This window comes from Rhinoderma darwinii, chromosome 2 (assembly GCF_050947455.1).
Source record: "Rhinoderma darwinii isolate aRhiDar2 chromosome 2, aRhiDar2.hap1, whole genome shotgun sequence".
NCBI lineage: Eukaryota > Metazoa > Chordata > Amphibia > Anura > Rhinodermatidae > Rhinoderma > Rhinoderma darwinii.
In genome coordinates this window covers 200137211-200162754 of record NC_134688.1, presented here as the reverse complement: position 1 = coordinate 200162754, position 25544 = coordinate 200137211, and the positions used below count along the sequence as shown (strand labels likewise).

At 39.9% G+C, this 25544-nt stretch overlaps 1 protein-coding gene across 5 annotated transcripts in view; it reads right to left on the bottom strand.

The window, feature by feature from the left end:
• The window catches only part of GK (glycerol kinase), a 75618-nt gene that overhangs the window by 18658 nt on the left and 31416 nt on the right, over window positions 1–25544 (bottom strand). For 2 of the 5 annotated variants that reach the window (XM_075852724.1, XM_075852725.1), the window contains 11 exons: window positions 24728–24763; window positions 24113–24180; window positions 22491–22533; window positions 22217–22297; window positions 22041–22119; window positions 21862–21958; window positions 21211–21295; window positions 18452–18572; window positions 17857–18000; window positions 17690–17776; window positions 12400–12486 (listed from right to left, as the gene is read on the bottom strand). In XM_075852724.1, the coding sequence (XP_075708839.1) occupies window positions 12400–12486; window positions 17690–17776; window positions 17857–18000; window positions 18452–18572; window positions 21211–21295; window positions 21862–21958; window positions 22041–22119; window positions 22217–22297; window positions 22491–22533; window positions 24113–24180; window positions 24728–24763 (928 nt within the window). Of the gene's footprint in view, window positions 1–12394; window positions 12487–17689; window positions 17777–17856; window positions 18001–18451; window positions 18573–21210; window positions 21296–21861; window positions 21959–22040; window positions 22120–22216; window positions 22298–22490; window positions 22534–24112; window positions 24181–24727; window positions 24764–25544 lie in introns of those variants that run through there. The other 3 variants (XM_075852726.1, XM_075852727.1, XM_075852728.1) reach the window with 3 other exon arrangements.

Here is a 25544-nt window from a genome sequence, read left to right as displayed (position 1 = left end):
AATTCCCTCAATGGGTGTAGTTTCCAAAATGGGGTCACTTGTGAGGGCTTTCCACTGTTTTGCCCCCTCAGGGGCTTTGCAAATGTGACATGGCCTCCGCAAACCATTCCTGCTAAATGATCTCCAAAAGCCAAATAGCGCTCTTTCCCTTCTAAGCCCTGCAGTGTGTGCAACCAGCCATTTATTACCACATGTGGGGTATTGTTTTACTCGGGAGAAATTGCTTTACAAATATTGCAGCGCTTTTTCTCCTTTTAGTCCTTGTGGAAATGAGAAAAAAATAAAAATAAATGTAAAAAAAAACAAAAACGACGCTAAACCTACATTTTCTTTGAAGAGAACGCTAAACCTACATTTTCTTTGAAAATAAAGCTAAACCTACATTTTCTTTGAAAATAACGTAGATTTTAATTTTCACGTCCCACTTCCAATAATTTTTGTAAAAAACCTGTGGGGTCAAAATTCTTACTATACCTCTAGATAATTTCCTTGAGGTGTGTAGTTTACCAAATGGGGTCACTTTTGGGGGATTTTCACTGTTCTGGCACCACAAGAGCCCTTCAAACCTGACATGGTGACAAAAATATATTGCAATAAAAATAAGGCCCCAAAATCCTCTAGGTGCTCCTTTGCTTCTGAGGCCGATGCTTCATTCCAGTAGCACGCTACGGACACATGTGGGATATTTCCTAAAACTGCAGAACCTGGGCAATAGTGAGTTGCATTTCTCTGGTAAAACCTTCTGCGTTGTATAAAAAAAAAAAAAAATTGGATTGAAAATGTATTTCTGCAAAAAAAATATGAAATTTGTAAATTTCACCTCTACTTTGCTTTAACCCCTTCGCGCTCAGCGACGTAATAATCCGTCGCGCTAACTGTATCGTTAGCGCTCAGCGACGGATTATTACATCGCGGGGATAACGGCCATTTCGGCCGTCCTCCCGACACATGCAGGAGCTGTGACAGCTGCTGTCTCGTACAGCAGCTGTCACAGCTCCTACAGCGGGAAACGATCGCTGTGTCCCCGGTGATTAACCCCTTAAAAGCAGTGTTCAATAGTGCTCAAGGCTTTTTAGGGGTTAAGCTACAATCGCCAGCCTGCTACGCGATAGCGGCTGGCGATGGTGGCTATGGCAACCGGACACAAAACAATGGCGTCCGGCTCTGCCATCGACTGAAGCCTAGTGGGTCCTGACGAAGTCAGGACCCACTATGCTTGCTGTCAGTGAGTAGCTGACAGTTCTAATACACTGCACTACGCATGTAGTGCAGTGTATTACAATAGCGATTAGGGCCTCCTGCCCTCAAGTCCCCTAATGGGACAAAGTAATAAAGTTAAAAAAAAAGTACAAAAAAAAAAAAAGTGTAAAAATAAGAAAATAAAAGTTTTAAAAGTATTAAAAGTAAAAATCCCCCCTTTTCCCTTATCAGTCCTTTATTATTAATAAAAATATATAAACAAAACAAATAAACTATACATAATTGGTATCGCCGCGTCCGTAACGGCCTGAACTACAAAATTATTTCGTTATTTATCCCGCGCGGTGAACGCCGTAAAAGAAAATAATAAACCGTACCACAATCACAATTCTTTGGTCACTTCACCTCCCAAAAAATGGAATAAAAAGAGATCAAAAAGTCGCATGTACCTAAAAATGGTACTGATCGAAACTACAGTTCGTTACGCAAAAAATAAGTCCTCGCACGGCTTTATTGATGGAAAAATAAAACCGTTATGGATCTTAGAATAAGGTAACACAAAAAGTGAATGATTGTTTACAAAACGTATTTTATTGTGCAAACGCCATAAGACATAAAAAAACAAACTATAAACATCTGTTATCGCCGTAATCGTATCGCCCCGCAGAATAAAGTGAATGTGTCACTTATAGCGCACGGTGAACGCTGTAAAAAAAAATAGATGAAAAAAAACAATAGTAGAATTGCTGTTTTTTAGTCACCACACCACCTAAAAATAGAATAAAAACTGATCAAAAAGCCGCATGCACCCCATGAAAACTGCAATGAATTCCTCAAGGGGTCTAGTTTTCAAAATGGGGTCACTTTTGGGGGTTTTCCACTGTTTTGGCACCACAAGACCTCTTCAAACCGGACATGGTGCCTAATAAAAAGGAGGCCTCATAATCCACTAGGAGCTCCTTTGCTTCGGAGGCCGGTGCTTCAGTCGCCGGTGCTTCAGTCCATTACTAGGGCCACATGTGGGATATTTCTCAAAACTGCAGAATCTGGGTAATAAGTATTGAGTTGCGTTTCTCTGGTAAAACCTTTTGTGTTATAAAAAAAATGGTATAAAGAGGATTTTCTGACCAAAAATTTTTTTACATTTCATCTCTACTTTGCTCTAAATTCCTGTGAAACACCTAAAGGGTTCATAAACTTTCTAAATGCTGTTGTGAATACTTTGAGGGGTCTAGTTTCTAAAATGGGGTGTTTGATAGGGGTTTCTAATATATAGGTCCATCAAAGCAACTTCAGAACTGAACTGTAACCTAAAAAAATAAATAAATGAGGCAATACTTCGCTTCTTACATTATACTGATAATGAGCCGTGCCCACCCCGAGATGACCCCAGTTTTGACAGTTTGTATAAACGGAGACCCCTATTAGACCGTTTTAGTGCCCGGTTTTCCCAAGCATACACCCCCAAGAAGTGTATTTCTATTGATGAGTCCTTGGTGGATTTTAAAGGGAGGGTTCAATTCCGCGAGTACCTGCCGGGTAAGAAGGCAAGGTATGGCGTGAAGATGTATGGGCTGTGCGAGAGTGCATCAGGGTATACCTACAGGTTTAGGATATATGAAGGGAAGGACACCAGTGCTCAGCCCCCAGAATGCCCCCCCCCCCTTACTGGCAGTTAATGCAAAAATTGTGTGGGATTTGGTGCACCCACTGCTGGAGCAGGGTCACCACCTCTACCTGGATAATTTTTATACCTGCGTCCCACTCTTCAACTGCCTCGCTTCCAGTCCTGTGGCATGCGGCACTGCTAGAAGAAATCTGAGAGGCCTCCCTAAGACTCTGCAGGGCAAACAAGAAGGGGTGAGCGCAGGGCACATTCTAGCAGCAACATATTGTGTGTCAAGTACAAGGACAAGAGAGATGTCACACCAGTACCCATGTAACTGTACGAGGTACCAGTACAGAGACCCCTAAATCAGACTGCATCCTGGACTACAATAGGTACATGGGAGGGGTGGACTTGTCAGATCAAGTCCTGAAGCCCTACAGCGCCATGCGGTGTGGTATAAGAAGCTGGCCGGGCACATCATACAGATGGCATTGTACAATGTGTACGTGCTACGTCGATGTGCAGGCCAGAGGGGAACTTTCCTGGAATTTCAAGAGGTGATTATCAAGAACCTAATCTTTAGGGACCAGGAACGGGGGGGGCACCCAGTACTTCTGGAAGTGAGGCCACACGCATCGTACCAGGGCAACACTTTCCAGGAGAAGTTCCCCAAACTGGCAAGAAGGGAAAAAGTCAAAAGAGGTGCAAAGTCTGCTATAAGAGGGCGATAAGGGATGACACTATATATCAATGTAACGCGTGTCCCGAAAAACCAGAGCTCTGTATGAAAGAGTGTTTTAAAATTTATCATACATCCCTTGTTTTATAATTTACCCCAATTCTACTTACCCTAATGTACTCCGCACAGCTTATCCCCCCTTATCTTTCCCTTCTGAGCCCTGCTGTGTGCCCAAGCAGCTGATAACCGCCACATTGAGGGTATTGCCATACCCGGGAGAACCCACATTACAGTTTATGGGGTGTATCTCTCCGGTCAAAATGCTCACTACACCTCTAGATGAATGCCTTAAGGGTGTAGTTTTTAAAACAGGGTCACTTCTTCCGGGTTTCAACTGTACTGGGGCTTCTGCACACATGACTTTGCACGAGAAAATCCCCAGTAGGCCAAATGTTGGTCCTTTCGTTCTGAGCCCTCCCATGGGCCCAAACGGCAGTTTATCACCACAAATGGGGTATTGCCGAACTCAGGACAAATTGCGCAACAGAATGGGGTATTTTATTTCTTGTGAAAATAAGAAATTTTCAGCCAAAACTACATATTGGAAAAAATTAATTTTGTTTTAATTCCAAGCCCAATTCAAATAAGTTCTGTGAAGAAACTATGGGGTCTAAATGGTCACAACACCCATAAATGAATTCCTTGAGGGGTGCAGTTTCCAAAATGGGGTCAGTTCTGGTGGGTTTCCATTGCTTTGATACCTCTGGGGCTCTGCAAATGCGAGATGGCACCCAAAAACCAAACCAGCAAAATCTGCACTCCAAAGAACACACAGCGCTACTTCACTTCTGAGGCCTCCCATGGGCCCAAACTGCAGTTTATCGCCACAAATGGGGTATTGCTGCACTCAGGAGAAATTGGGCAACAAAATGGGGTATTTTGTTCCCTGTGAAAATAAGAAATTTTGATTAAAAAAATGACATCTTATTGGAAAAAAATGTAATTTTTTTTTCATTTCACAGCTCAATTCAAATAGGTGCTGTGAAAAAACTGTGCGGTCAAAATGGTAACAACAACCATAAATGAATTCCTTGAGGGGTGTAGTTTCCAAAATGGGGTCACTATTCGGGGATTCCTACTGTTTTGGCACCTCAACACCTCTTCAAACCTGGCATGCTGCCTAAAATATATTCTAATAAAAAAAGAAGACTCAAAATGCACTAGGTGCTTCTTGGGCTTGTGTTTTAGTCCACGAGCGCAGTAGAGCCACATGTGGGACATTTCTAAAAACTGCAGAATCTGGACAATACATATTTAGTAGTGTTTCTCTGGTAAAACCTTCGGTGTTACAGAAAAAAAAAATGAATAAAATTGAAATTCAGCAAGAAAAATGAAATTTGCAAATTTCACCTCCACTTTGCTTTAATTCTTGTGAAATGCCTGAAGGGTTAAAAAACTTTCTAAATGCTGTTTTGAATACTTTGAGGGGTCTAGTTTTTAAAATGGGGTGTTTTATCAGGGTTTCTAATACATAGGCCCCTCAAAGCCTCTTCAGAACTGAAGTAGTACCTTAAAAAAAAGGCTTTTGAAATTTTCTTAAAAATATGAGAAATTGCTGTTTAGGTTCTAAGCCTTGTAACGTCCAAGAAAAATAAAAGAATGTTCAAAAAACAATGCCAATCTAAAGTAGACATATGGGAAGTGTGAACTAGTAACTATTTTGGGTGGTATAACCGTCTGTTTTACAAGCAGATGCATTAAAATTCTGAAAAATGCAATTTTTTCAAAATTTTCTCTACATTTTGCAATTTTTCACCAATAAACACTGAATATATCGACCAAATTTTACCACGAACATGAAGCCCAATTTGTCACGAGAAAACAATCTCAGAATCGCTTGGATAGGTTTAAGCATTCCGACGTTATTACCACATAAAGTGAAATATGTCAGATTTGAAAAATGGGCTCTGAGCCTTAAGGCCAAAACTAGGCTGCGTCCTTAAGGGATTAATTCCTGTGAAATGTCTAAAGGATTAAGACACTTTCTAAATGCTGTTTTGAATACTTTGAGGGGTGGAGTTTTTAAAATGGGGTGACTTTTTGGGGGGTTTCTAATATATAAGCCCCTCAAAGCTACTTCACAACTGAACTGGTCCCTGTAAAAATAGCCTTTTGAAATTTTCTTGAAAATGTGAGAAATTGCTTTGTTATGTCCTAGAAAAATAAAAGGATGTTCAAAAAACGATGCCAATCTAAAGTAGATATTGGGATGTTAATTAACAACAATTTTGTGTTTTAGAACTGCCTGCCTTACAAGCAGATACATTTAAATTGAAAAAAATGCAAATTTTTCGCTAAATTTTGGTGTTTGTCACAATTAAATACTGAACATATCGAGCAGATTTTGCCAGTAACATAAAGTCCAATGTGTCACTAGAAAACAATCTCAGAATTGCTTGGATAGGTAAAAACATTCAGACGTTATTACCACATAAAGTGAAACGTCAGATTTGAAAAATGGGGCTCTGTCAGGAAGGTCAAAAGTGGCCAAAGAGGGAAGGGGTTAAAATGTACATAGTAGCCACAGAAATCTAGAAAGAACAAAGTTCTCTCTTTATCAAAAGCACACACCACATTGGTATAGAGTTATAAGGCAACCATATGTTATAATGTAATGGTATATTGAAAGTCAGGCGCATGAGGAGGAAGAAAGCAATGAGTCAGTTCTTATAGCCTCTAATTTCTCATAGATTCCTATACGGTTAATTCTGTTAATAACCGCAGATAAATCAAGATCTACTGTGCACCACTGTAAGGCTATATAAATGCGAGCCGCCAGTAAAATAAATTGGGCAAGTTTAAATTTGGAATTTGACATTTGTCGTTTCGGTACGGTAAACTGACATACACTGGAGATTAAATGACAAACGTCTGTCCAGAAAGTTCATACTCGGGGGCAAGACCACCATGTACGATACATAGTACCCTCAAAGGTACAGCCTCTAAAACAGCTCGCAGAAACCTTAGAATAGATGGTGTTGAGTCTCGCTGAGACCTATACAATGCGATTTTTTTGATCAGTTTTTATTCAATATTTTTTGGGAGGTGAGGAGACAAACAAAATTCTCTAACTTTTTTTGTTATAAATTTTTAACAGCGTTCTCTGTGCAGTATAAACAGGTTTACTTTATTCTGCGGTAAGATACGATTATGCCAATACCAAATTTATATAGTTTTTAGATGTTTTACTACTTTTACACAATAAACACTTTTCTCTAAATAAAATAATATTTTAGTGTCACCATATTCTGAGCCATAATTTCAATATTTTTTTGTCGACTGAGCAGTCCGTGTGAGGGCTTGTTTTTTGCGTGATAAACTGTAGTTTTTATTGGTACTATTTCGGAGTACTTGCGACTTTGACCACTTTTTAGGACTTTTTTTTGGAAACAACGTGACAAAAAAAAAAAACAAAACAAAAAGAAAATTCTGCCATTGTTTATTACATTTTTTACAGTGTTCACCGTGCTTGATAAATAATATATTTTTATAGGTCAGGCCGATACGAACGTAGCGATACCCATTATGTATATATTTTTTTTTATAAAAAAGGACTTGATCAGGGAAACAGGGCGATTGTTTTTATTACGTAAAACTTATTTATTTATCTAAAATCTTTTTTGTTTCTTACACTTACTAGGGGACTTGAAGATCTGATCTTCTGTTCCCCAGTACAATACACTGCACTACTTATGTATGTACTTATGTAGTGCAGTGTATTGTAAAAGGTATGTGCACACGCAAACTCAAAAACAGCCCGCCGGAACAGTACACGGTATTTCCCATTGAAATCAATGGGCAGATGTTTGGAGGCGTTCTGCCTACGACTTTTCGGCAGTTTACGGCCGAAAATAAGGAATGTGCACATACCCTGTCATTTTACACTGACAGTTAAGCCTATTACGTCCTGCCTTGGGCAGGACAAAATATTATTTTTCGTACCTGGCAACCAGGAAGCCGTTACTAGGCTTCCTGGTTGCCATAGCAACCATCGGCACCCCACCTGATTTTTCGGCGGGCCAACGGGGTACAGAGGGAGCCCCCTCAGTCTGTGTCAATTACTTAAATGCCGCTGTTGACCTCCGCATTTAAGGGGTTAAACTGTGGCAGTCGGAGATAACTGATCGCCGCCGGTTCAGTGGGATGACGTCTGTACATTACAGCAGACACTCGCTGAAAATGAAGCGCGAACAGCTCCTGTGCCCGCTTCATCTTCAGGGCGTTACTGTACGCCCATTTGCGGGAAGGGGTTAAGGACTTCATCATTTCCCGCACATAATGGCAACATTGGGGTTAATGTGGGTCACATTAACCCCAATGTTCCTCAATGCTGGCTGCAAAAAATACTAGTGCCTGCTCTAGTGCCTTTATTTCAAGCTTTTGCTCTGTTCTAACTAACACCCGCCTGGAGCTTGTCTGTCACTACACTGCAGCGCGGTCCGGATTCCACACTAGCGGCGCGAGAGACACCGGCACGTTATCAGAAACCCACTGCCTGTGCCGATGGAAACATTCCCCTCCCCTTCTCACATACGCAGATCATCATTGGTGGCCGTAGAGAAAGGAAGGAGCAGCGTTCCTCTGTCCTACTGTGCTCGCGGCCGGTACTAAGTGGAGCGGGTACTGCGTGCGCCATGTTCTCTTCATTCATTTCAATATTAAGCTGTGCGGCACAGCTCAGTATCGAAATACATAAATTGGCGGTATCGAACAGTTTGCCCCCCGCACAGCATCGAAAGGGTATTGAGATTTCAATGCATCCCTAAATATAAATATATATATATATATTATATATAAAATCTCTTTTAATTATATACATGCACACACTATAAAATGGACAAAAGTATTGGGCACACGTCTATTATTGAATTCAGGCATTTCATTCTGTCCCATTGCCACAGGTGTATAAAACCAAGCACCTAGCCATGCAGTCTGCCTTTACAAACAGTTGCGAAATAATGGGTCATTCTAAAGATCTGACTAAATTAGAGCGTGGTACCGTAATAGAATGCCACTGTTGAACCAGTCAGTTCGTGAAAGGTCTTCCCTCCTAGATATTCCACACTCAACTATGAGTGATATTATTGCAAAGTGGAAGAGTTTTAGGAGCCACAGCAACTTATCCACGAAGTGGCAAACCATGTAACGTTACATGGCAGGGTAACTGGGTGCTGAGGTGCATAGTGCACAAAAGTCACCAATGCTCTGCTGACTCAATAAACTTCAGAGTTCCAAACCTCCTCTGGCATTATCAGCACAAAAACTGTGCGCCAGGAGTTTCCTGGCATGGTTTTCCATGGCCAAGCAGCTACATGCAATCCTTACATCAGCAAGCGTCAGATGGTGTGGTGTAAAGCACACCGCAACTGGACCATGGAGCAGTGGAAACTTGTTCAGTGGAGTGATGAATCACGCTTCTTTATCTGGCAGTTTGATGGGAGAGTCTGGGTTTGGTGAATGCCCGGAGAATGTTACCTGCCTGACTGCATTGTGCCAATTGTAAAGTTTAGTGGAGGAGAGATAATGCTATGGGGTTGTTTTTCAGGGGGTTGGCCTACGCCCCATAGTTCCAATGAAGGGAAATCGTAATGCTTCAGCCTACTAAGACATTTTGGACAATTGTATGCTTTTATCTTTTTGGGAACAGTTTGGGGAAAGCCCTTTTCTGTTTCAACATGAGTGCACAAAGCAAGGTCCACAAAGGCATGGTTGGGCGAGATTGGCGTGGAAGAACCTGACTGGCTCACACGAAAGCCCTGCCCTCAACCCCATAAAACACTTTTGAGATAAACTAGGGCGGAGATTGTGAGCCAGGCCCTCCCGTTCAACATCAGTGTCTGACCTCACAAATGCTTTACTGGATAAATGGGCAAAAATTCCCTCAGACACTTCCCAGAAGAGTGGAAGCTGTTTTAGCTGCAGATGTGGTCAGTGGGTGGCCGGGACTATGACCAACTCCATATTAAGGCCTATGGATTTAGAATGAGAGGTCATAAAAGCCCCTGTAGGTGCAACGTGTAGGCATCCCAATACTTCGCATGGACTACTCAATAGCTCTTAAGGTATCCTGTGGTGTCTGGAACCAAGATGTTAGCAGCAGATCCTTTAAATCCTGTAAATTGTAAGCTGGGACTTCCATGTACTGGACTAGTGCTTCCAGCATATCCCACAGATGCTCCATCAGATTGGGATCTGGGAAATTTGGAGGCCAAGTTAACACCTTGGATTCTTCATCGTGTGTCTCAAACCATACCGAAACAATTTCTGCAGTGTGACAGGGCGCATTATGCTGCTGAAAAAGGCCACTGGCATTCGGATACACCTTTGCCATGAATAGGTGTAATTGGTCTGCAACAATATTTAGTTAGGTGAGGCTTGTCAAAGTAACATCCACATAATTGCCCAGGACCCAATGTTTCCGAGAACATCACATTGCCTCTGACTGCTTGCCTTCTTCCTATAATGCATCCTGGTGCCATCTCTTCCGAGATAATCAAAGCATTCGCACCCAGCCATCCACATTATGTAAAAGAAAACGTGATTCATCAGACCAGGCCACCATCTTCCATTGCTCCATGGTCTAGTTCTGATGCCCATTATAGGCACGTCCAGCGGTGGCCAGAGGTCAGCATGGGCATTCTGATCGGCCAGCGGCTACAAAGCCCCAAATTTTGCAAGGTGCAATGCACTGTGTGCTCGGATACCTTCCTATAATAGGCAGCATGAACTTTTTCAGCATTTTGTGCTACAGTTGCTTTTCTGTGGGATCTGGCCAGGAAGGCTAACCTTTGCTCCCCACACGGATAAATGAGCCTTGAGCGCCCATGATGAACCGGGTGCCATTCCCTGGATCACTTTTGGTAGGTACTAGCCACTGCATGCCGAAACACACCACAAGACCTGGAGTTTTGCAGATGTTCTGACTCAGACGTATAGCACACCATTTGGCTAGTCAAAGTCGTGTACATCCTTACCGTTGCCTATTTTTCCTACTTCGAACACAAGATTCAACTGACTGTTCACTTTAATATAAGCCATCTCTTGACAGGTGCCGTTAGGAGATAATCAATGTTATTCACTTCACTTGTCAGTGGCTTTTACGTCATGGCTGAACGTTTCTATAATTAAGGAGTCCTAATAGATGCAGACTATCAAATATTTTGGATTATTGTACACATTCATAGAAGAGAAACAATTTACTTAAAAAGTAGTCTATAGAAAAAAAAACACAAGATGTATCAAAAGATTAGTCCTTTGCTTGGTGTTCTATTCAAGAATTAATTGTCATAAAGTTCTGTGCTATAAACAAACGCCAATTTCTCATTTTCTGGATTAAATGCCACCTTTTTTTAGGTTATATATATTTTATGGTAGTTTGGAAAGATATTGGCCGCTTCCAGTATGTGTAGAATACAGGGCCACTTTAAATGTATGTTACTTTGTGTTTCTTCCTTCATTTTAAGTCTTGATTCGTGTATGATAAATTGTGACTTAAATCCTGTAACTTGTTACCTACATTATATTCCAGAAGGAATGTTTCTAATCAGAAAGTATTGTAGGTTAGACTTAATTAGCAGTAATCTGTCCCAACGTTTGATAATGAAGGCTGTAATTAGCAAAATGTGTATTAATTACCAAGAGCTCGTCTTTTGTATTTGAAGTAAATTGAATGTGAAGGACAACTGGTAAACCTGATAATAGCTACAGTATACCCATCACCTTACTAGTGTAAGAGCGTAATTGTATTTCTGCACCACAGACTGCACACTTAATGCTAGCCTTCCATACAACTGTATACGCATTGTTATCTTCTGGCACCCTCATGTGGTAACTGGGCGTCAGAACAGCAAAACTGCCACTACTACGTCGGAAACCAAAACAATATACACATTAATTTTCATAATGGTTCGTCGTCATTTTAAAATAATATTGTCACTTTAAAAGGATTTTTGATACGCAAAACCTGAATCTCTAAGGCCCTGTTCGCATTGAGTTGTTTTTTGTTTTTTTTACGCAGTTTTTGCCTCTGCACAAGTCGGCCGAAATTGTCGCCCATTGATTTCAGTGGGAGGTGGAGGAGTTTCTTCCCGGGTGCGGAAAAAAAACGCTCTTGGAAAACTCCTCAAGATAGTGCATGTTGCTGCTTTTTCCCGTCTCAAAAAACCTATTGAAATCAATGGGAGACAAAAAAAAACAAAAGACGCTGCGACTGGCTGCAGCGTTTTTATTCTGCATTTTTTGGCAAAAAAAAAACGTGCAAAAAAGCCTGTGGTGCAAAAGCACTTCCTGTACCAGTGGACATACATGCACAGTAGCTCAGTCCTTTTACCCGGATCCTCTTGTACGTGGGCCGCAGAGGGATTACTGGTATTGTGTAGACGAGCCAATAAGAATTAGTGCACTAGAAACCACTTCTTTTTACCAGCACTGAACTCATTAGGTGGACGTTCTGAGAAGTAAACCAAAAATACCAGTGGGCTTACAAAATATATAAAAATGTTTTTATGTTTTGCGTGATCGAACAGAACCATTTAAAATCTAAATAAAAAATCATAATCAGTTCCGGAATTACACCCTTTCAGGTTCTATATAGCAGATTATTGGATAATCTGTGTGTCACCCAGCTTTTATAAAAACACACTGGACAAGTCAGGCAAGGGTATGGCAAATTAGAATATGATCATCATATGAAAATCCTCTTGATCCCCAAATGGAAGAAAATTGTATTACATTAAAAATAAATGCAGGGGAAAAGAAAATTCTATAGAAATAAATTATTAAGAAGCCAATTATAAAATCGGACAACATGTAGACTTTGAATTGGGATCTAGTTAAGAGAATATAAACTAACCTGTGATGTACTTTGCTCCGATTAACATTACCATGCTACTCACTATGTAAAAGCCCAGAGGCAGACTAGAGAAGATACTAGAGTCACCTGTCGACATCCAGCGGGAGAAGATTCCAGCCAAAGCAAGATAGAAAGGGAGAAAATATAAAAATAAAAAAAAACGTATAATTTACGTTATGAATCAATCAGGATTAAACAGCAGAACAATTACAAGTAGTAACAATTGATAAAAGCAGTAAAGCGATCAATAGATAAGCAAAACAGAGCAATGTAGCATGGCCTACATGAAAGGGCCCAAGATAGCGCAATTTGGAAGACGAGCACTGCAACACCAAACCAGATCTTATGGCGCCTCATTATATATATATATATATATATTTTTTTTTAACACTGGTGGACTCACTCCATAAAATTCGATTTGGTTTGCGAAGCAGGGGTACCGAGTATTTGCAGTCTGTTTGCCTACTAGGAGCGGAATATGCAATGATTAGAGTTAGACAGGATCCATTCATTTTAAATGATAAAAAGTAGTAAGTGGTGAAAACCTAGCTTGTAAACTAATTTGCAAAAATGATAACTACAGCTTGTGATATTCTATCTTCTTATGATGCAGATGTATCAGATACCAATAATTGCCACACGGTAGTTATTGTATACGTTTCAAAGTAAATGTACATTACTGCTAGAAGTCTATGGCCTAACACCATAAGAAGCAGATGAGGCATGGTGCTCTAAAGGACATTGCAGCCCCTTCATTCTATATTTCAGTCCGATACCATCTTCTGACGTGTCTCTATGAAATGTCAAGAGATAGAATTTTAAAAAACGAGTATACAATATCAACTGGTTTCCTGCAATACACAAAGGACACTCCTCTGCAAGGGCTGAGAGGTAGTCGAGCCAACTGACAAAGTGTACCTCCTTCACATCGAGCTTTTAATGTGTTAAAGGAGTTGTACAGGATTAGATAAACATGGCTGCTTTCCTCCAGAAACCGTGCCACACCGGTCCATGGGTTGTATCTGGTATTCGTAACGCATTATCCCTGTCCAGCAAACGCGCATCCACAGTCGTGCTTTTCACAGGTCACTCAGGTTAGCAGGATCTAAGGGACTGCTGGTATTCACCCTTTAACAAATACACAGGAGTCTTGACTTCACTGCAGCAGTCCCCAGGTTGTGTCCGCCGAGTAGTCGCCGATTGATAGCGCAGACAGGGGAAAATAGCAACGACAGATTCTCAGAAGGAAAAAAAAAAAAAAAAAAGCATAGGAACGGTTAGCAGGCTGTCTGGGTTCAATCCAGGAGGGTAATATCAGTCAGAAGACAAGGAATGGTCAGGTAATCAGAGGTCAACAACAAATATCAACAGGAGGAATGAGAGGATAGGGCGGTCAAGGGAGATCGTAGAAATCAAATCTCAGAAGTCACCATAAAAAACGCCACTGTACGTTAAATCAGGCATCCAGCTCGCAGATTGACTTGACAATTGAGGCCCCTGCCATCTGATCGGCCAGTGAGCCTAATCCTCCCATTTGTTGGCTGGCCCAGCAAGCGCGCCACCCAGTCAAATTAACCAGTGCCGTCGATAGCTCCATGGCAGGATGGCACAGAAACTTGAACAGGTAAGTTTGTCATAGTATTGCAGCTCAGCTCCATTGAAGTGGACAGGTGTGGAGTGGTTTTTGAAAGATAGAAGACATGTTTTTCTAGACCTGGACAACTCCTTTAGAGAGGATTTGTCACTTGGTCATGTAAGTTGAACTGGTTAACTGACCTGAATAGCACGGTCTCCCTGATTCCAGTGCAAATTTTCTTTTTTCCTGGACCTCCCTCCCAGACATATAGCCCACTGTTGTGTTCCTATATGCTAATTTGCCAACGGGGTGGAGCTAGAAACCGCTTATGCTGACCAATCAGCGTGAGGCAGCTTGATCGTAGTTCACACACTATTTGCTAACTACAACAAAATAGCATAGAGGGAGCCTACAAAACAGTGGGCCATATCTATAGAACTGGTGATCAAAAAAGAAAAAAAAAAAAAAAAAAAAAAAAGTGCTAGAATCCATGAGGCAGGCTATTCAGGTCAGTGAACCAGTACAACTTATCTGACCTAGTGACAGGTCATCACTTGGTGGAAGTATATTTTGGCATTCGTCCTGTGGTTGTAGGTGCTATATAATGAATGGGCAGGCTCTGCATCTGAGGTGATGGTTTTCAGGCAGTGGAACACCCACTGGGGGACATTGGGGATGATAAGTATACACCAAAAGGAGAAAAGGCACAATTTTGACTTTGGGGCTCCTCCCCAGGACTTACAGCACAACAAAATCTCTAATGCTTTACATATCAGGCCAAGATTGAAATGGTATGAAATGTATAGTTTTCAAAAGTCTATTATGATGTCCAACAGTCTTTAAGCAGCACAGGACTTGTACATGACCCCATGATTACAGAAAAAAAAAAAAAAATAGAAATCAAAATATATTTCATTTCGCAAAAGATGCCAGATTACGCAAGAACAACATGGTGTGCATTTTGCGACTATTAAAATAATATTGCTGTAGGAGAGAGAAGAGATTTCCCCAGGGATTTTTAACTGGCATCCATGGGACCAAATAGATGTTGGCTAATAAATTAGTATTTTATTTTAGGATTATTTTAGTTAGTTATTTTGACACTGGTTTGCCCAGATAATCAGGGGTTTTTGATACTCACACAAGTGCTGGATTAATTTTAGCATATCAGGTGCTAATTTAAAAAGGAATTTCACTTTTATAAAGGAAAATGGCTAGAAGGACAAAGATTACTTATCCAATTGTTTTAAATAGTTTATAAAAAAAATATAAGAAAACCTAAAAAAAAAAAAAAAAAAAAAAAAAAAAAAGTTAAAATATTGTTTTTTTTAGCCAATGATTTTCTATTCCCTACACTGTGACCACTGCAAAACTGGAAAAGGGGTCTTCTGCCTCTGGGATGCAATATTGGTTATAATAAGCTGCCCCTAGTGGCAGCTGGAGGCAGCTAAAGTAGTCATTGAAAGTCTAATTCCTCCACAAAAACCAACCCTTTACAATCTAATGTACCCCACAGTTCTTTACGCATTACCACCTTTTTTCCCCCCTTATTTTTAATACTTTCTTCCGGTTCAAACACATGACCTCCCAACTTAGCCCTGCCTTATATCCCAGGTCCCTATGTGAATTATTGTCTATGACCACAACAGGTTTGTAAAGACGACTAGCCTCCGTGGTCACTAAGACCGGAAGGGACGTCAATAGACTGGCAGATGGGGGAAGACGTCAGGCAGAAGAGGGGGGCATCACACAAGTAAATAATTGGAATGTGAAGGAAAGCAGAACTATTTAAATTGCAAATGTGTTTTAATATAAATCTTTAAGTGGTTTTCTTTTACACAATATTGAACAATGGTAAAATCGCATTCAATTACAATTCAATGATCTGTGTTCTGCCACTGAGAAACATGGGCTTCTAAAATAGTTATCACGAGCATGCAGAGATAACATCTAAAAAGAGAACAGAGTTGACATTCCAAGAATATATACAGCACATGGCGTACAATATAATTCATTCTGTGCTTTACTTGGTCTGAACCTGGACTATAGCACCCAGGTTCTAGTCACCAGGTCATACTTTCTACCATAAAAATTGTAATGGTTACTTCAGTGGGTGACCTTTTGACATTCTATTAAAGAACGGATTTCTTGGAAATCTATTTTTGGCTTCCGCTCTATAAACAATTATAATATAATTTATCATAGTAACATTGAGCCTCTTTTCATTTCAAGCTTAGCATGATAATGGATTTGCATAATAATGTGCTCATTAACAGGAAATTATAAGCAGTTGGAGGAAAATCCGCAGTTCAACATAAATAGCTTTTATTTAGAGAATTATCAAGAAGACAGGCAAAATAAAAAGAGCAGGCTATATGGAGAAGGGATCCGGCTAGTCGACAGAACACAAAAATAGAAGAGAAAAGGCTTGGGAGGTCAATATATATTAAAGTGAAAGTGTATAATTAATATATATATTATATATCTATATATATATATATCTCACAGTCTTTGGATTAATGCCAACATGCCTTTTATATTCTATAGTCTAATATAGTTAGTACAATAGAAAAAAGACAAGTTCAGGGGTCTTGGTTGTTTGACCTCATTAGCTCTGCTACATTAGGTTAGAGCTATGATCAGCGACTGCAGCTTATCTGCATTGCCTACTACACTCTATTAGGACACGCCATCACTTGTGGATTGGTGGGGATCAGACTACTGGGATTGTTAGAATGAAGGGTCTGTGGCGTTCGGTGGAGCACTGCGGTGCCGTTTGAATACTTCTCTGCACAACATTACTGCAATCCAGACTCTGTGCAAGTACTGCAACTCACCCCAACTTACTTGACACCTTGTTCTTGTGATTGGTGAAAGCCCTACGTGATCTGCAAGTCACAGCATATTCTAGCAATACGTCATCTGGTATAACCCTTTACCCGAATTTAATTGATGTCCCACAAACTCTCACTGATCATTAATATTTCCAGGCATAACATTGACTGTACTGTAGTATAAAAGACTATTCAGGGCTGCGAATTCAGTAATATTGACTCAACTTTATATTACACCCCCTAGGGGTCAGAAGCAAACAAATTCAAGCATTAGCACTTAAACAAGATTGTAAAAAGTTGTAGGTTTGTGATAAAAAGGCATTATTTCAGGACACTAAGCAGAGAAGTTGCATTATTGGACAACATTTAATGAAAATAAGGCATTTTAACCTTCAACTTCTATTATATCATTTAAGCGACATTCTAGAATTGACCTCACTGGTAACAAACATAACTATAGTAAGTCCAGGTTATTTGCCCAATATAAAAAAGGTGGATAATATTGTACAAATGTCCAGTCAGCCAACCCATACTACGGTCATTGTATTGGTGAAGCATCGGATTTGGTGAGCATGTATATGTGAATGTCATAGGGAGAGAAGCTGATCTCCAGAGGGAATAATTGATCGGGCATGTTGAAATCCAGCAGGCCGGATGATCTATTCCCCTGATGGCAGACTTTGGGCGTACCCTATACACATTATATTGTTGGATGATAAAGCCATTTAACATGTGTAACAGGTTAAGATCTAGTTTCCATTTTCTCATGCACTTATGTTCCACATCACCTTATGATAGAGGTGAGCAGGTAAGCTATTTTGTCTTGAATTTAGATCATGTAAAAATAAAAAATAAATCTAAAAGAACAAAAACAAGTTACCATTCCCATTGGTTGAAGCTTCAGAACTTTCCCAGCCCATTGATTTCATCACTGCTTTTTTCCAGCGGGCATATCGGAATTCACTTTCTATAACGATACCATGAAATTAATAAAATGCTGGAAAACTTCTAGCAGTATTTTTGTACAAGAAGTGGTTTGGACTTTACCTTCAGGATTAATCTGTGGCTCAAACCGTTCACAAGTCACTGCAGTTAAATCTCCAGGATTAAGACTCCAGACACCTACCCCTTCTGCTGCCCCAGCAGCCATGGCAGCTCCTAATGCAGTGGTTTCAGGCATAGACGGTTTCACTAAATAAGACAGATGTGTTATTCTAATGGCTGAAGAACAGAAATTGTTGGCGAATATTCTTAGCCCGTTCTTATAAAAAAATATATATGGTCAAAAATAAAAACAAGAATGCTTTGATTCTTTGTAGCAAATGGTCACCATTTCAACAGATTATTCACTATGCCCTGAATTTCTAGAACAATCATTTAAATTGATACTTTAAAACTAAATTACAATGTATCCAAGACCTTTTTATTCATTTTTTTTACTAGAACAAGAACACGTAAATTAAAAACAACTGGTAGATGTGCCGGTGCAGTGAAATTAAATTGTGATGCTTGCACTTTAAAATCGAACCTGACGATACTTCGTGGCTGCCACTCAGTCACACGGATTAACAACGCAATTGAACAAGACGGCAATAAGCAAAGGATAGATATGTCTACAGAGCACAGACACTGAACTGCTCACCCACTGGGATGCATAGGATATCAGCCTGTAACTGCATGAGGATCTTATTGTTAGTCATGCCCCCATCAACTTGCAGCTGGCTCAGAGGAATTCCAGTGTCTTGGTTCATTGCATCTAGAATCTGGAAAGAAAAAGAAAAATTAGATTAAGGATGTGGAAACTAGACGCTGGTAACTGTCCCATCATAGATCCCACTTCTGAGATCAAATAAACCCCTCCTGTCTGAATGAATCAGAATGATTTTTTATTTATAAACCACCAGTTTATTTTGCAGCGCTGTACAGAGATTGTCATTATTTGCCCATTGGGGCTCACAATTCCAAATTAATCTATCAGTATGGTTTTTGTAGTCTAATTGTGGTCAGTGTATTACAATTATAAAAAAAATACATTTAAACTCTGCTAGGAATCCTTGTCTAGGACTTGTAATATTTGGGATGTCCCATGCTTGAAAGACCCAGGAGTATAACTGAATCCAGACATTAATTTACCATGGCATTATCTTCAACTCCTTTTCCATTGTCTAATAAATGGCATATACAGTATCATTAAAATATGACCACCAGTAATGACAATGTAAAGCGTAATTCTGGTTTGGAGGGATTTACATAAAATATTTAAAGGGAACCTGTCACCAGTATTTCACCTTTTAAACCAGCAATACCTGGTGGTAGTGGGTGAAAAATAACTTCTATATAACCCATCATTGTCTACTTAGTCGGCTCCGTAGCTTTAGTATTCAGCTTTAGGGTATGTGCACATGTAGTGACCAAAAACGTCTGAAAATACGGAGCTGTTTTCAAGGGAAAACAGCCCCTGATTTTCAGACGTTTTTTGTGCAACTCCCGTTTTTCGCTGCGTTTTTTACGTCCGTTTTTGGAGCTGTTTTCATTGGAGTCTGAGAAAACGGCTCCAAAAACGTCCAAAGAAGTGTCCTGCACTTCTTTTGACGAGGCTGTATTTTTACGCGTCGTCGTTTGACAGCTGTCAAACGACGACGCGTAAATGACAGGTTGTCTGCACAGTACGTCGGCAAACCCATTCAAATGAATGGGCAGATGTTTGCCGATGTATTGTAGCCCTAGTTTCAGACGTAAAACGAGGCATAATACGCCTCGTTTACGTCTGAAAATAGGTCGTGTGAACCCAGCCTAAGTGTTCCCACGTCGTATACAAATGAGCATGAAAGAGTCAAATCTTCATTCCTCAAGTCTTTCCGAGTTAACCCCACCTCCTTACTTTTGATTGACAGCTCCTCGCCTTCCCCCCAGCACACAAAATCCTGTGCTTGTGCATTGATGTCCTCTTCTGGGGTGTGCGCACAAAGGGACACTGGATTATTACCATAAAAAGGCACCAAATGTTTGCAGACTGTTATTTACAGTCTGAGGAGGAGTTTAGGAGAGGGGATATCGGCAATGAACTTTTTATAGCAGCGGCCAGTGAGGGATACGTAAAGTTAAATAGGTGAAATGCTGGTGACAGGTTCCCTTTAAGGATTAGTTTACAGGGAACTACCAATGTATACAGCAGGGCAGCTAGGGTAAGGCGGCTCCGCTCACATCTGCATCAGGGCTCTGTACCGACGTCCAATCAGAGATTTCCATCGGAACGGAGCCCAGACTGTAGTCGACAACCATATTGATTTTAGTAAAAACAATGGAACCCTTGCACAATGGAGAAACAGAAACCATTGGCACCAGATCAGTCACCATTAAAATCAATGGTGATGGAAACGGAAACCTATGGTTTCCGCTTGTGTCAGTCAGGGCATCGTGTCAACGGAATGTCGGTACGGAGCCCTGACACAGACGTCAACGAAGCCTAATTTCATTTCCCTGAAGCTGCTCCAGATCCTATCAGCAAACAATATACACCGTCATTAAAGAGGCTCGGTCACCAGTTTATAAGTGCCCTATCTCCTGCCTAAGGTAAAAGGCACTGTAACAGATAACAGTTGGGTTTTTATTTAAAAAAAAAAAAAAAAGTTTCGTTATGACTTTTTTATTTTATGCGAATTTCTTCTGAATGCCAAACTGGGTGTTCTCTTTACAACGCCCACTTGTAAAGTTAAAAAAAAAAGTGTATGATGTTGACCAATCAGCATCATACACTTCTCTTCATTTATGTTCAGCTGTACTTAAAGCACAGCGTGATTTTGCTGTTTTTTTTACATTAACTATCTCTTGCAGCTCATATTCATGAACACAGGCAAGCCCCGCCCACAGTTCACTGATTGACAGATATTTCCCGGTACTGTGCATAGGGAAAAAGCTGGCACAATATATAGATGTAGTCCTCAATATGCCTGAGCTATGACTACCCTCATCCACCCTCAGATAGGGCAGCCTAAAACTGGTGACAGATTCCCTTTAAAAACAGTCTTCAGCTGGCGATAAACATTCGAGAGACATTACATTTCGTCAGGATCGGCCAAACTACCGAATCTTTATAGTATTTCAATCCTTTGTTCTTGTGGAAAATAAGTCATTGAAATAAATATGCACACTCTGCTTGCTTGCATGCTTTTTTATGGGGGTGTTGGGAGAAATGGAGGTCAGCCAACAGTTATTTCAGGTGTATGGCTAGCATTAACAAAATTATATTTGAAGAGACTACAATGCAACATTTGACCAATGTGTTTTTCCACAGTTATATAATTTAAAAAAAAATGCCCCAAAAAAACATTTATGAACCCAGACTAATTGCGAAGAAAAAAAATAATAATGCAACAAACACTGAAAGAAGTCAGTATGCACCTCTCTGGTCTGGAAACAGACAGCTTCAAGAGCAGCAAATGCAATGTGATTTTTATTTGTAAACTGTGTCAGACCACAGATGATTCTGAAAAACAGAAAAAAAAAAAAAAAAAGTCAGAGAAAGCATCAAAACTCACACAATGTCAACTGTAATCTGTGCTGCAAATGTGTATGTGCTTTCTGCTAAATGGGTGGCATCGGGAAGGCTATATTACAGTTTGTGCAAAAATGTCTACCAATGTATACAGCTGAACCCCATAGCCATGAACATAGAAAAAAAAAAAACATTCTAAATAGGGCCCCAATGGTAGATCTTAGAAACCAAATTTCCAGTGTGATTAAATTTAGATTTTATCACTACACATGCTTGGTTAATTAACTCCTAGCTCAACACAGTGGAATAATTCCACCTTAAAAGATTTCCCCATTATATTGTTTTATGACTGATTGATCGCAATGTGGGTACCAGTGCTAAGAGGACAATTTTAGTCCCGTTACAAGCGCCAGCAGGCCGTGTATGTGTGGACTGTCTTCGGTTCAAAGTATAGGAGTTACAAAGATATACTTATAGTGGGTTTACCAGTGTGGTGTTTTCCTTGTATATATAGTTATGACCAACAATATGTATGCATTGATTATATGCCACCATACCCTCTGGCACTGGGCTCCCAATATGGTGCATATAGGCCTGAAAATGCAGGAACAAAGTAGCAGCCATATGATGTTCCAGCTTCAGCAGCAAGTTTTTCTAAAAGAAAAAGTAAATATTAATCCCTATTGCTTAAGGTAGCAGTGGTGAATAAAGTAATACATATTAAAAAGATACATACCTACTTCTTCAATTTCTTTAACAATGCCAAGGTTATCTCGCAACCAGCGCACCACCGCTCCGGCTATTGCAACAGACCCCTAAAAATTACAAAATTGATAAAGTATCGTCACCTATAAGCAAAGTCACCCAACAAGTCAAACAGATTAGGACGCGAATAGAGAGCCAAAAACTTACTTCAAGTGCATAGCAGGCAGGTTTATCTCTTCCAAGCTGGTAAGCCACAGTGGTCAACAGCCCATGATCTGATAAGACAGGCTATGGGGCAAAGCAAGAGACGTGTGTATACACAACATGCCAAAGTACTAAAGTGAAGAGATACCTAATAAGACTTTTATAAACCAGATATGGAAAAAGCTAAATCCTCACTTTTTTTTTTTACTAAAATTATGTAAGAAACAAAAAACACAACCTCATGTAAATACACGCTATGTGTAATCTATTTGCACACCTTTGGGCCAGTATTACACAGCAAGAAACATCCAGTACCGTACCTGGAAAAAGAAAAAATAATAATTGATTATTAAAAAAAGAACACACAAAACACATACATTACAGAGATAAAACTGATGGGATAACCATTTACCCCATACCCGATTGTTTCGTATCAACCATAGAGCTGTTTGGAGGGGAACAGAGGAATAGTGATTGGTGAAGGACCCAGTGATTTAGGTAAGAATGTTATTTAGATAGGTGATAATTATTATTCATAGGAATATCCCTTTTTAGACCAGCCATAAGAGGTGCTCATACAAGGGCATGGATATTGCAGAGCTCATGAAAATTATTTTTCAAAAACCAATAACTTACAAAAATCTGCCAATTTAGGACTCCCATAAAGGGGTTGTCCACCTGTACGTAAATAAAGTTAACACACCATATAATAAATAGTTATGCAAGTTAAGAGTTTATGCTATTGTCCAATTCCTCACCGTTATCTAGATGTCTACTTGCTGTCAGTGAATACAAACATGGTTTACATTTAGAGGCCAAGACCCTGCCCTGACCTAATTCAGCTCACACAGCTAACGGTTCGGTCTGGGCAATATTCTTTGAGCATAACACAGCAGCAGCATAAATCTCTCTCCTGATCTAGACTCCAGACTGACAGCTCTTACCTTTACTAAGGCCCCATGCACACGACCGTAAAAAACCTCAGTTTTTGCGGTCCGCAAAAATGGACCTATTCACTTTCATTGAACGCGTACACCTTTCCGTAGCGCTACGGGTGGGTGTCCGTGCCGTAGAAATGTTCTGAAAATTATGGAACATGTCCGTTCTTTTGCATTTTGCGGGCCGTGATTGTGGGCACGGTCGTGTGCATGGGGCCTTATACAATGCTATAAATTGCAGTTTTGTGAAACGAGTTCAAGGCGAGTTTTCACCCTCTGATTGTAAATGTATGTTTCATTAACAGCAAGTAGGTTTTGATGGTTGGGAATTGAAACAAAGTATAAGAGAAAGTTGAAGGACTTCTTTATATAAAAAAACCCTATTAACTATATTACCGCAAGCTTGCGTCAGTCACCAGTTCCTCTTCTACATCTAGATTGTTTACATAGGTTACTACAAATTTGCATTCCAGGGGAAAAAAAACCTGAAATAAATAGATTCTCTACAGGGATTCCACCATAATTTCCTTTTGAATATGCTCCATTTTATTTTTGCAATAACCACACAATTATTGAAATGTCAAATTCACATAAAACATCAAATTTCTGTATCTGAAATATAGGCAAGCAGACCACTATAGATGTAAAGTTAGAGTAGGCAAGGTCTGCCACCTACTGGTGATAAGTGGAATTCTAACTCAATATAACCATAACTATCCCCACTGGTCAGAGACCACTATAAATTTTCAAAATCTTAAAAAATAAAAAAAAATATATATATAAAATCTATCTAGATCTATATATATGCTACTGTTGTACCGCTTATTAAGCATTAAAAGACCGGTATAAAAATTAAAAAAATGAATCTGTAGGTCTGATATTATATTAATGCATTTTACAAGCAATTTGTACTGTGTATGGTTATATATTCATTTACAATACTGCTATAGCCTTCACTCACGTATTTTTTGCTTGTCCATCTTGGAAACACATCTGTCCAACTAATGCTGCTGACTGATCACCCAAACACTGCAAGGAAAAGTAAAAGTTTATTTGCAAAGTTCCAGCAATTGCTATATACTTTAATCTCTGGTTATAGTTCCGGGGGGGGGGGGGGGGGGGGGGGGGGAGTGCACAACACATTTCACCTTATGCAATTGTCTGTTTTGCTTACCCCACTTTTGCTGAAGGCATCCTCAAAGAGTCATTTCTGGGTATGCTCTGGACACAAGCAAACTACATCTATCCATACCACATCTACCCTAAATAAAAATATCAGCAACTGCAATTCCTTGTGATAGGAGAACCTCCGTAATGCAGTATAATAACTATATAAAGTTATATTCTTAACTCTTACTATCAGGGAACCCCAGAATAAATCTATTCCTCCTGGGGAACCCCTACAATTTATCCCATTCCTACAAAAGTCTTACTTACTTCTGGGGAACCCCTAACCAGTTTCAGGGAAAGCAGCGTAACTAGTTGGGAAACACTGTATTGAGCACTACAAAGGCACTTCTTATTGGATGCACTGGTGTGACCACAGGTAGCGGATATACATATATCATGAGCTTACCCCTGATATTGGCACTCCGGTCAGAGCTCCTGACTTCTGAAAACAAATTAAAATATAAATTTAAAAAAAAAAGGTTAGAGTAATGACTTGGGAACACAAAAGTTTCCTATATATGAAGTGGCTTAAACTGCCATATTTTAGCTTTGTGGTCAGCTTTTATATCCAGTGAACAGCATTAAAGCTTAAAAGCAGCAAACCAAAGAATTGTGACCAACAGCAAGGGCTTAAACAGACGCATCAGAAAACGGTGCCCTTAAATGTGACTCAATAATAGTGACAATACAAAACCATTGTAGGCCAAAATAAAATAATAACCATACACATTTCCAGTTATTTTGTCCAGTAGAGGGTACAGTCGGATATTTACAATTAGGGTCCATACAGCAATTCCTTCACATATCATTTTAGAACCTGGTAGGAATGCAAGGCATTCACGTTATCCCACGTTGTCCTGCAAATCCATCAGAAGACTGCAGCTTGTCTATGAAGCAGCAGACACAGGCTGTGACAAAACAACTACTGTCTACTGAACCACGGACACAAAAGCCGCTGGAAATTTGCAGTTTCATCTCGGATACATTATTAGATTGCTTCGGCTTGGAAAGAGAGAGATTCCAAAATTATGCGTTAAGGAAATTGTTGTTTATGCAACCCTGTACAATTTCAGTTCACTAGTTACTACCAAAGTATACAACTACTTAATCAGCTGAAATGTATACAATTGCCCCAGGATCATTTGGGAAACCACTGCAAACTCATGGTACTCAGTGACTGCATTCTTTTTGAATATTTTCTAGAATATGTCCGACTGTTTAAC